At 45.1% G+C, this 12705-nt stretch overlaps 1 protein-coding gene across 4 annotated transcripts in view; it reads right to left on the bottom strand.

Annotated features, from left to right (window-relative positions):
- TTC17 (tetratricopeptide repeat domain 17) overlaps window positions 1-12705 on the bottom strand; it is a 92268-nt gene that overhangs the window by 65865 nt on the left and 13698 nt on the right. For all 4 annotated transcript variants that reach the window (XM_020798184.3, XM_078389356.1, XM_072985968.2 and 1 more), the window contains exons 7-10: window positions 12161-12305; window positions 11690-11829; window positions 10799-10959; window positions 9523-9635 (exon numbers count right to left, since the gene is read on the bottom strand). In XM_020798184.3, coding sequence (XP_020653843.3) covers window positions 9523-9635; window positions 10799-10959; window positions 11690-11829; window positions 12161-12305 — 559 coding nt within the window. The remainder of the gene's footprint in view (window positions 1-9522; window positions 9636-10798; window positions 10960-11689; window positions 11830-12160; window positions 12306-12705) is intronic.

Genomic DNA, 12705 nt, shown 5'->3' with positions numbered 1-12705 from the left:
CTATGCGGGGCAAAACACCCCATAGGAACACATTAAAACACGTTTAATGCGTTCCTATGGGCTGTAAACTCACCGCTATGCGGAAATCCTCCATGCAGCCGCCATTTTTGCTGCCCGGTAAGCGAGTAAAGGGCGCGAAAATGCTGCCGTGGCCATTTTTTCTGGCGGCCATTTTGGAACCGCCGATCAGCTATTCCCAAAACATCGCTATGCGAAAATCAGTAAGTGAAACGCTTACCGATCATCACAAAGCAATTTTTAGCCATTGAGAACATCGCAATGTGATCGCTTTTGCGATCGCAAAAAACGCGTCGCTATGCAGATTCGTCATTAACCGAGGCGCTCGGTATGCGGGGCACCACTGTATAAGGTAAGATATGAAAAATGAAAGAGATGAACAAGTGAAAGAAGAGGAGGTTATCTACCTGTAATCATAGTTCTTTGAGTGGACCTCTGTGAATTCACACGATAGGGTTAAGTCCGCGCCTGCGCCGGGCTTCTCAGAATATTCTAGAGCTTAGGAAAATAATTGAATAATTAAGTGTTACCCCTACAGCGCATGCTCCACCCACCCATAGCCTCAGTTCCATTTTATCTGCCAGTGGTAAGCTCCCAAAACCATAGAGCCAATTAAGCAGTGACGGACAGAGGGGAGGCTGGGCAGGAAGTGCGACTTCACAGAGGTCCACTCAAAGAACTATGGTTACAGGTAGGTAACCTCCTGTTCTTCTTTGTGACCTCTGTGAATGCACACGATAGGGTGACTAGCAAGCCATCTTACCGGAGGAGGGACATCACTGAAGCAGAGACGTTAGGACAGCTCTCCCAAAACTGGCCTCCCTTTTTGCTCGAAGGTCCAGTCTGTAATGTCTTATGAAAGTGGAGGCTCTGTACCATGTAGCAGCTTTGCAGAAGTCCACTAGGTTCACCCCTCTCAACAGAGTTGTAGAAGTTGACATTGCTTGTGTGGAGTGGTCCTTGATACCAGTAGGAGGAGTTTTGCCTGCCATCTCATAAGCAAGAGTAATGGTGGAAACCAGCCACCGTGACAAAGTTTGAGACCAGGCTGTGCGGCCCTTGCATTGTCTGTGAAAACAGACAAAGAGGTTGTTGGAGAGACGGAAGTCTTTAGTCCGTGAGATATAAAACGCCAATGCCTGACGTACATCAAGGCTGTGGAGTAATCGCTCAGCTGGAGAGGACGGGCTGGGGAAAAGTGAAGGTAAAACCAATGGTTGGTTTAGGTGAAACGTGGATGTCACCTTGGGTAGGAAGGAAGTGTCCAGGTAAAGAACCACTTTGTCCAAAAAGAATTGAAGATAAGGGGGGTCAGCCCTGAGTGTGGCCAACTCACTAGCTCGTCTAGCCGTGATGGCTAACAAGAAGAGGATCTTAAAGGATAAAAGTTGAAGGTCCGAAGATGGCAGTGGCTCGAAGGGCGGCTGTGTCAAAGCATGAAGGACAAGGTGTAGAGACCACTGAGGCAGAGGTGATCTGACCGTAGGGCGGAGGTTGGATAGGCCCTTCAGAAAGTGTTTCAGCGTGGGATGTGATAAGGACTTCGCTGCATCGGAATTGTGTGGTTGGTGTGCCACAATGGCCGATATGTAGACTTTAAGAGTGGAGACAGATAAACCGAGGTCGAACAGGTGTTTGAGGTAGTGGAGGAGATCCGATAAGGAGACTGGAGAAGGTTGGAAGCCTTTGGATGAAGCGTACTTGCAGGACCTTTTCCACTTGCAAGTATACAGAATGTTAGTGGAAGGTTTTCTAGCCTTCTCTGGCACGTTTATAATCATGGGAGAATCCTCCACGCTGCCAGATGGAGAGACTGGACATCCAGATGGTGAAGGTTGCCGCTGTTTTGTGTGAGAAGTTGCGGGATGCATGGGAGCTCGAAGTGATCGGTCGCCGTGGTTCTTAGCGTGGAAAACCACGCCTGGCGTGGCCAAAAGGGTGCTATGAGAATGGCATTTGCTGAGGTCTGGCGAATGCGGAATATAGTTCTTTGAACAAGAAAGAGAGGAGGAAACATGTAGATAAATGTCTCGTTTCACGGGACCATTAATGCATCCCCTAGGGAGTCGCGGCCGCGACCTGCCCTGGAGCAGTACCTGGTGCATTTTTTTGTTGCTGTCGGTTGCAAACATATTGATGTGTGGGGTCCCCCACCTTTGGCAGATCCGAAGGAAGACCGATGGATCCAGTTCCCATTCGTGGGCCTGTGTGGTCAAATGGCTGAGTGTATCCGCCAACTGGTTGTCGGCAGTCGGTACGTGGACCACCACTGGGAATATGTGATTGGTATAGCAGTATTCCCACATAAGAACTGCTAGGTAAAGAAGTTGAAGGGAGCGGGTGCCTCCTTGCTTGTTTATATAATGCATTGTGGTCGTATTGTCCGTAACCACTTGGATGGCTTGCCCGTGCAGAAGTGGTAGAAATGCTCGAACAGCTTTTATGACTGCCCACATTTCTAGTTGATTGATGTGAAGTTGTTGTTCCCTGTGTGACCAGAGGGCATGAATGTTGTGATCGCCACAATGGGCACCCCAGCCTATAGGGCTGGCGTCTGTTGTCACTTGGGCTGTGAGCTGGAGTGGTCGGAATGGGCGACCGACAAGGAGATGAGGAGCAAAAGTCCACCATTGTAGTTGTTGCCAGAGTTCTGGTGTCACCCTGAGGCGTTTGTTCGGATCGTCCATTAGTGGGTTGAACAATGTCAGAAACCATGTCTGCAAGGATCTCATTTTTAGTCATGCGTGTTGAAACGCCGCGGTGGTAGAGGCCATAAGGCCGAGGAGGTGTTGGACATGGTGGGCTGATACTGTCCTGTGAGGTCAGAACCGGTGGACTGCTTGTCGGATCTTGGATATGCGCTGAGGGGGTAGGGTGATACATGCTGAGATGGAATTGATTGAGGTGCCTATGTATTCCATGACCTGAGAGAGCTGGAGGCGGGACTTTGACATATTTACTTGAAGTCTGAGGGTTTCCAGGATGAATGCGGTGCTGTGAGCTGCGTTTTCTGGAGAGTCCGCCACGATTAGCCAGTCGTCTATGTATGGGTAGACATTTATGCGAAGATATGCGGCAACGGGGGCCATGCACTTTGTAAATGTGTGAGGGGTGGTAGACAAACCGAAGGGGAGGGCGCAGAACTGATAAACAGTGTCTAGAAAACAAAAATGCAGATACTTGCGATGATGAGGATGAATAGAAATATGAAAATAGGCGTCTTGGAGGTCTATGATGGTGAACCAGTCGCCCCGACAAAGCAGATGGAGTATGGTTTCTATTGTTACCATGCGGAATTTTCTTGTGAGTAGATAACGGTTTATTGTCTGGAGGTCCAAAATAGGACGAATGCCCCCGTCTTTTTTGGGGACAGCGAAGTACCTGGAGAAGAATCCGTTGGCGGCCTGTTCGGGGGGGACCAGTTCCACAGCATGTTTTTGAAGCAGATTGTAAATTTCTGTTTGTACAGCTAGATTGAAGGCTGTATGTTTGATGTGTCCCAACGGGGGAAGTTCTGAGAACTCTAGGCAATACCCGAACTGGATGATGTCGAGAACCCATTTGTCAGTTGTGATAGCAGACCAGTTATGAAGAAACGGCGCTAGATGGATGTGGGGGGTTGGATAATGCGCCAGTGTGGTCGTGGAGTCAAAGATAATGTCTTGTTTTCTTGGCAGGAGGGCGATAGGACTGACGCCTCTGACCCCAGGTTTGAGAGCGGAAGGGAAGAGCCCCGGAGGAAGAATGAAGGAGTCGAGATTGAGACTGCTGTTTGAACGACCGGTAAGTTTGAGATGTAGAGGGTAGGTAATGTTGCGTGCTGTATGGTTTACACCATTAGATTGAAATTTTGGCTGCTGGTGTATAGTGTAGGATTTTGCCGTCTTTTTCATTTTGTGGAAGCTTTCCATTGACTCGTCAGTCTTGTCATTAAAGACTCCAGTGGCGTCAAAGGGAAGAGCCTCAATACGGTTCTTGGCATCCTCGTTGATGCCTGAGGACCGAAGCCAAGCATGGCGACGCAGTATTATGGAAGATGTCACAGTCTTATACGCAATATCAGCAGAGTGACGTGAGGCTAGCAGTTGAAGCTTAGCTACATTAGTTGCCTCCTCAAAGGTGTTGAGCAGGAGAGCTCTTAAGTCCTCTGGCATCTCTTGAAGGGCGGGTAGCACTCTCTCCCAGAGCTGGTGTTGATATGCAGCCATGGCTGCCAGGTAATTTGCCACCCTGATAAGAAAGGTGGTGAAGGAGTACATCTTCCTGCCAAGGACGTCTAGCTTCCTACCTTCCCTATTGGAAGGGGTGAGCTGAGCCTTTGAAGATGCCTTAGATTGGTTAGACTGGACGATGATCAAGTTAGGCACCGGATGCTTAGTTAGGAAAGCCGCATCCTCACCATGTGTTTTGTAATAGTTCTCAACTCTACGAGTGACCTGCGTAGAGGTGGCCAGGGTGGACCAAGACTCTTTAATCGTAGCTAGCAAGGAAGGAACGAGGGCGATGCTGAGTGGGGGTGCTTTGCCTTTATCATCAATTCCAAACACAAGATCCTCTGCAGAAGGGGGAGTGTTTTCAATATCAAGTTTGAGGGCCTTTGCTATGCGAGACACCATCTGCACATACGAAGAAAAGTCTTCGGCAGATGCAGGGGCATGGATGTCTGAAGCGCCCAACTCTGAGGGGGCCCCTGAAATTGACTCATTATCCGATTCCTCAAGAGAGGTGACCAGAGGTGCTGTCAAACCCACTGAGGATCCCATTTCCTCCGGTAAAAACGGCGGAGGTGGGGAGCGTAGTCTCTTCCCATGAGTCCTGAGTTTGCCCGTGAAACCGGTCGACACTATCAGTTGTAGACTGCCTGCCCACGGCGTCGGATGGAATGGAAGGTTTGGCCCTGTGATCATGACTGGGCTTGGTAGACTGCCTGCCCACGGCGTCGGATGGAATGGAAGGTTTGGCCCTGTGATCATGACTGGGCTTGGGCTTATGATGATCTGGCCTTGGTCCATCTGCGTGCTTTCGGGCTCAGGATGCTCCCCGGCCCCGATGTCTTGGGGGGGAAGGAGATGGTGAAGAGGTGGAAGCATAAACATAGCGCACCCTCTTGTGGGAGTGGTAGGCTCCATCATCAGAAAAGGAATCAGAATCAGTGTCCTTTCCTAGGTGCCGATGATGGCGGTCAAGGTCAATAACATAAGAGTCTTCCCGGGAAGCTCTGTCTCAGCGTCAAGAAGGCCGAGGCAGAATGAGTATCTCCTGGTGGGGGCGCCAGGCCCGAGACGGAGAAATATGCTTCATCTTTGCTGTTCTCTTACGGGGTGGAGAAATCGGGCTTGGAGAATGGGAGACCACGGAAGACGCCCACCCAGTGGAAACAGGTCTTTGTAGGGCAGAACCAGCGCTAGATATTGGTATTGCATCTAGCGGGTGAGGGCTGGGCGAACGGCTTTGCGTTCCCACCGTTGCCGGTAGCTGTCGGGGTGGGAGAGAATCCCCATAGTCAAGACAAGACTCGTACGGGTCCTCACCCTCCTTCAGAATGGGGGAGGGGGTGAATTAGGGATGGTAGTGACCGGGCAGCAATGATCATCCCCCTTATGCGCCTTGTCCTTCCTGGGTTTTAATGGCACTTTCTCTTTCTTTGCAGGCTCCTTGGTAGATTTAGCTGACTTGGAGGATGGTTTGCCGGCAGGAGCCTCTTTAGATGTGCCCTGAGCGGGATTGCTAGACGGATCAGTTGGTGGTAAGGCTGCTTTAGACGTCGTCGACAACGATTTTTTTGCAGGTCTTCCCGGCTTAGGAGGTGGTTGGGGGGGGGAGGGGTTGGTAGAATTATCTGCCCTGGACACAGTTGAATGGGATGGAGATACCTCCATAGCGCTAGATTGGGAAGCTGAAAGGGTGGCGTCCCAGAGAAAAAGTTTTGGTCTCTGTTGCCTGGCTCTGAGAGCCACCCGCGTGAATTTCTTGCACTCTTTGCAAGACTGCGTTAAATGCCCCAGACAAAACACACAACTCTTGTGTCCGTTCAAAAACGGCAGTTTGCGATTACACGAGGTGCACTTTCTAAAGGGGCCTGAGGGGGACATAAATCAGGGAGCCCAGGAGGAAAAACTCACGGTAGCAGACCAGTGGAGAATCGAGAAACAGTCTGAGGTCAAATCCGAAAGCGGGAAAAAGCCAAAAACGTAGTCAAAGGGACAGTCTGAGGTCAGGCACAAGCAATATAATCCAGTAAAGGGGCAACAGATAGAATAGTTGTTTGGAAAGCCAAAGTCAAACCGAAAACACCGAAAAGGTTGAAATATAAAAGCTCTAGCACGAGAAATTCCGTACGCGAAGGCGGTAAAATAGAACTGAGGCTACGAGCGGGTGGAGCATGCGCTGTAGGGGTAACACTTAATTATTCAATTTTTTCCTTAGCTCTAGAATATTCCGAGAAGCCCGGCGCAGGCGCGGACTTAACCCTATTGTGTGCATTCACAGAGGCCACGAAGAAGAATAATGGGCTACAATAGATTTTCTGTGTGCCAGAGAAGGAAAATCTTCATAGCTCTTGGGCTACGAAAGAAAGTAGGAGGAAGCAAATAAACAAACAAATAAATTTTAAAAAATTGAAAACTTCATGAGCACATTTCCTTTCCCTTCTGAGTTTGGAAAATATATATCCAATATGACCAGATAGGCGGGGTATAAATGTAATAAATAAATAAATAAATAAATAAGTAAGTAAGTAAGTAAGTAAATAAATATCTGTATAGCAGGTGTCATCTGCATACATTTTGGTCCTATAGCATTTCATGCCTATGGGATAGTTCCAATACATTGGGAAGCATGGGAAAATTCCTTGCCAAATGAAACTTGCATGAATATCAATTGCTCAAGTATTAATAATTTTAAGCTGTAGTACGTGCCAGTTACTTGAACCTCAGACCTACATGAGTAGATATGGACAATTTTTCCTCAAGATCCCAAACAGGGTCAGCGTGAGAAGACAGCCCTGTTTCACTCTGCTTCGGATGTCAAAGGGATCTGATGTTGAGCCATCAAAAACTATGGTGCCCTTCATTCCCTCATGAAAGGACCTGATGATGTTGAGGAGTCGAGGTGGACTTCCAATCTTGGAAAGTATTTTAAAAAGGCCATCCCTGCTAACCAGATCAAAGGCCTTTGTGAGATCTATGAAGGCCACAAAGAGTGGCTGTTGTTCTTCCCTACATTTCTCCTGCAACTGTCTGAGGGAGAATACCATGTCAGTGGTGGATCTGTTAGCTCGGAATCCACAGTGTGATTCTGGATAGACTCTGTCTGCAAGCACCTGGAGTCTCTTTAGTGCAACATGGGCAAGCAGCTTCCCTACAACGCTGAGAAGAGATGCCACAGTAGTTATTGCAGTCGCCCCGTCTCCTTTGTTCTCATACAATGTGACAATGTTTGCATTCTTCATGTCCTGTGGTACTCCACCTACCCTCCAGCAAAGATGAAAGACTTATACAGTTCGGTGCTAATGAACTCTTTGCAGCACTTCAACAGGGATGTTATCCTTTCCAGGTGCCTTGCCGGAGGCAAGGGAATCCAAGGCCGCTTTTATTTCTGCTGAAGTTGGCTCGCTGTCCAACTCTTCCAAGACACGCAGGCACTCGATGTAATTCAGAACTTCTTCGGTTACTACATTCTCTCTGGAATACAGTGGACCCTTGACTTACAGACGGCTTGACTTACAGACTTTTTGAGTTACAGACTTCTCTGGCCGCAAAATTTAGGTTTGACTTGCAGCCTGAGAATTGACTTACAGACCAGAAAAAAACCAAAATGGAACAAAAACGGCCTGTTACGGGATTAATCGGTTTTCAATGCACTGTAGGTCAATGGAGACTTGACCTACAGACTTTTTGACTTGAGAACCGCCTTCCAATACGGATTAAGTTCTCAAGTCAAGACCCCACTGTATAGCTCAAAGTAGTGCTGCACCCAGTGGTCCATCTACTGTGCTCGGTCCTGGATGACTGCACCTGTAGCAGATTTCAGGGGAGCAGATTTCTTCTGTATTGGACCTAAAGCCTGCTTGGTAATGTCATACCTTCCCTTGATGTTACCTGTGTCCGCTGCTATCTGTATCTGAGAGCAAAGCTGAAGCCAATAATCATTGGAACATCTCCTGTTGGCCTGTTGGACTTGGCTATGAGCAGCTCGAAGAGCCTTCAAGTTGTACTCACTAGGACAGGCCTTGTATGCTGCTAGAGCTCTCCTCTTATCCTCGATGGCTGGTATCAGCTCCTCTGAATGGGCTTCGAACCAGTCTGCCGTATTTTTGGTCTTCTTGCCAAATATGGACAAGGCGGTGTTATAAACAGCATTCTTGAAGTGTTCCCATCGTTCAGGTGCATTTGCATCAGCCGGGCCTGGAAAGCTTTCCTCAAACGCTCGGTGAAATTCCTCCACTTTTCTTTGATCGCGAGTCTTGCTGATGTCAATACGTGGTCTTCCTTCCTTTTTCATGTGATACAATCTCTTTGTTCACAGTTTTACTCTACTACACACCAGGGAGTGATCAGTATCGCAATCAGCACTCTGGTAACTGGTGTGATTGTAATACTAGGAAGGCTAGAATGTCTAGTGAGGATCAAATCAAGCTGATGCCAATGCTTGGATCTTGGATGTCTCCAGGAAACTGTGTTGAAGCTTCATATTAAAGAACGTGTTGCTGACACAAAGACCATATGGTGTTTGGTAAAATCACTCCTTAAATATCTGTCTTACCTTGACACTCCTATTAGGGTCTGTATAAGTTGGTTCTGACTTGATGGCGCAGAACAAACATTTGCCATCAAGTTGTTGTTGATCTATGGTGACCTTAATAGGGTTTTTGCAGTATCGGAGATATTTAAGAAATGATTTAACATTGCTTGGAGAAAGCCAGCATAAAAACAAACAAATAAATAAAAAATGCTGCCTCCCCCACGGGTTTCCATGGGTAACCAGGATTTGAACCCAAGTCTCTTGAGTCTTATCCCAACACTGCTTCCATCAGACCAAATCAGCTTTTATGGCTTTTCTTCACTGCCTTAATAAAATACAAATTTTTCCGAACAAATTGTGTGGTTTACTGAGTCTTAGCATTTGAGAAAATTATGCTTTCTACATGTCAGTGTTTGCCTGGGTCTCTGAGAGAAAATGATTCCCTGATTTCAAGCCTCAGTTCCCTAGAGAGTCTCAAGAGAAATCCAATAGATGCTCAAGGTTCCTCTAGCCTGAGATGGAAGAGCCTTATAGAGGTAGTAGCAGTCTACCATGCAAGGTCAATTTTGCCCAGGCTTGAGTTCTCTTTGATTTGCTATTTCTTTGGGTGGTGCAAGAGCTGGGTGCTGCCTTGGCCCAGGAGGTGATCATTCTTGGGCAAGCAAGAACAAAGTAACTTTGAGGTCTGTTCTTGTCCAAACTGGGTAGGGTTGGATAGGACAGATGCACCCTTTCTTTCATACTAATGTGCTGCAGACAAACCTCAACGTATTCAACATTTTCAAACAGGTCACCACGATGATAGCGGACAGGTTGGTCCCACTGGCAATGCAAACTGTGCTGCTGGTTGCCCAGGCGACAAATCTGATGGTTGCCTGCAGTAGATGAGCAGAAAATATAAGTTAAAAACTAATGCAAATGTTCACTGGCTGCATTTAGTGCCAACTGGATAACAAACCAGAATTCTTCCAAACTAATAATCTGAAAGTAGAAATGATTATTAGTCTTCTTTTAATTATGTTTAGGTGTTACTTCTCAAATAACTGCAGTTTTTCAAAGAATAGAAATATTTTGGACATCTAGTTATTAGTATTCTGTCTTAATCCATAAACCTTAATCCTTAAAACTGTATGCTTTAGCCATTCTGGCCAGTGTATATGAAAAGTATTTGCCAATCAAAAGAAACACAAGAAACTCAAGACTACTATGAAATAAACTGTGTTCATTTATGTATTTTCAGTAGATCAGAGCACTCAAAAGCATAAATGTATGCACCAGAATCCAAACAGATCAATGCTTCTATGTATTATATGTCTGCTACAAAACATAATGCTGATTTTCCAAGTGGAAGTGACTCGGTGCTAAGGAGGTGTTGCTTCAGAGTTTCCTGACCTTCATTCAGTTGTCTTTTGAGGCTTACTGCCTGAAAGAGTTTGAAAGACTTGCAAATGGCCTTTAACAATGCTGCCTTTGCTAAGAGTGTAGGTGCACTACTTTTTTGGCCCCAAAGGATCAAATATGATGCAGAGGATTAGTGGTGGTATGTGTGCACACACAAGTGTATATTAGACACATAGCCCAGTAAACCCTTTTCTCTCTTGGTAAAAAATGGACAACCTCCCTCCTCCCTTGGTAATCCTTCAATTAATGGAAGCATGATATATACAAGAGTCTCTTGGGGAGAGGATGGATGCTCCACTAGCAATTCAGATGCAGACAGCATTTGTCACTTTTAATAGCAGTGAACAGTGAACAATGAGGACACTAACTGTAATCAGTGAGAAATTGTCAGAGAAAGGAATATGTCACCAGGATTAGGATATCCTTGGGGTGCACACATGACTCTTGTCTGCTTTTATGCAATGGAGAAGAACTCATCAATATGCAGAATTGTGATAATATTAAACATTTATCTGGCAAGTATTCTACTCAAAAGTGTTAAAATTTATTCAAAATATATCACCAAGATACAACTTAGTGTCCTGGATAATATTTGGGCTTGTACATTTTAATGCTTTTTTCCCGGGGTCATAAATACCTAGTTGTGCCTCTTTCGCCATCTGTGTCTCATGGATAATGTTCCTCAGGATCTGCTCCTCCTGAATCAGCTTGTACTTTTCTAAGATCTCCTGCTGCCTCAAGTAGTGGTCATGCTGCTTTTGGTATTCCTTCAATTCATTTAATGTTCGCTGGAGTGACCTTGAAAAAATTAAACATGAAAATAAAGGTGCTACATATGTCAATTTTCTACATTTACTTTATTACTAAAGCTGTTATTGTGTTATTATTTTGTACACTATGTTAACAAGGTGCAGTTATGCTATGGCTTGTTACCATGTGGTCGTTTTTTTAAGTTCCTTCAATACTGTACTTTTGTTAGATGTTAAGATTTTTTTAATTTTTATTTTGAGCTTATTTACAAATTTATTTATTTATTCAGCTTGTATACCACTTCATTAATGCCAAGGCACTACTCATGTGGTTTACAATAGATAAAATAGGATATAACAACTTGGCTTAAAACCAACTGGTAGTCCTAACTAGGCTAGACTCTCTCAATGGAATTTACTTACAGGTTCTTTAAACAATTTCTTCTCTTTTAATTGGTCTCTTCCAGATGGGACAAACAACTTCATTTAGACCAGTAAGTATATGTGAACAAGGGGGAGAACCCAATTTTTTTTTTTTTTGCCACCAACAGAATGCTCCCATTAACAGAATGAAGAGGTGCGTGATTTTCAATTATTCCTTCTGTTCTATGCTTTTTCCTATATCCTTTAGAGAAAATGAGAAGGCTGCAGGAAGCAGGGATAATAGCTAAGTATCACACCTTTCCCTATTCTGTTGAAGACCTCCACTGGTAGCCACACATCAGATGTGACTCCTTGCAAGGGTATGAATTTTTCTTTAATGAGGATAAATACACTACCGGTGTTGAGCCTCCAGTTTCTGCTCAAGCTTTTGCTGACATAAGACAGCATGCTTCCTTTTAACTGCTTGCTCAAACCCTGGTTTGGCTTGTAAAGCATGATCATAACACAGAACAGAGTGGTTGTATTCCCCAAGCATCTGAAAAAAGATTAAGAGAAACTAGTTGTTAGCAGCTTTTAAATTGTAGCAAACACAATTTTCAAACGTCTTCATATTAATGACTATTAAGCAATTACTCTTGAAATTGAGTTCTGTTAGACATGTTGTAATTACTTGAAGATCTTAATATTCCTACCCACCCAACCTGTACAAAGGCTGGATAAATAAACTGAAAATTTAGAGATGAAAAGCTTTGTAAACTGAATGCAATACAACTCATTCTTGTCTCTATCTTACTGTCTGATTTGCAAAAGCATTTACTGATAATTGAAAAGATGAACTGATAAATGAAGAGTAATATTATATTTACTGCATATATGTTTCCTAAAGTATAGTAGCTTGTGAAGACATCACTGTAATCCAGAGCTGCATGGACTACGATGGCTGCATCAGCAGAGAAGTGTGCCCTGTGTAACACATTTGCCAGGTTTATCAGTGCAACGTCTTTATTGTGCCTGAAAGAGAAAACACAACAGTTATTAGGAAGTTACTATATATTTACTTCTATGTTGCGCGCAAATGTACAGTCCCATGTTTGATCTGCTGCATTTAGGTAATGAAGTACAGTGGTGCCTCACTTAGCGACATTAATCCCTTCCCGAAAAAACATTGCTAAGCGATTTCATCGCTAAGCAATTTTTAAAAGCCTAGAAATGCATTAAAACGCATTTAATGCGTTCCTATGGGCTTCAAAACTAATCTTATGCGAAGATCCTCCATAGGATCAGCCGATCAGCTGTTTAAAAAGGGTCGCTTTGCCATGATCGCTTCCCCGCAATCATGGCAAAGCGATTTTTCCCCATAGGGACCATCGCAAAGCGATCACTTTTGCGATGGCCAAAACCCCGTCGCTAA

The sequence above is a fragment of the Pogona vitticeps genome, chromosome 1 (assembly GCF_051106095.1).
Source record: "Pogona vitticeps strain Pit_001003342236 chromosome 1, PviZW2.1, whole genome shotgun sequence".
In the NCBI taxonomy this organism is placed as follows: Eukaryota; Metazoa; Chordata; class Lepidosauria; order Squamata; family Agamidae; genus Pogona; species Pogona vitticeps.
Note: the sequence above shows the minus strand (reverse complement) of the source record. Positions and strands in the feature narration are given on the sequence as shown.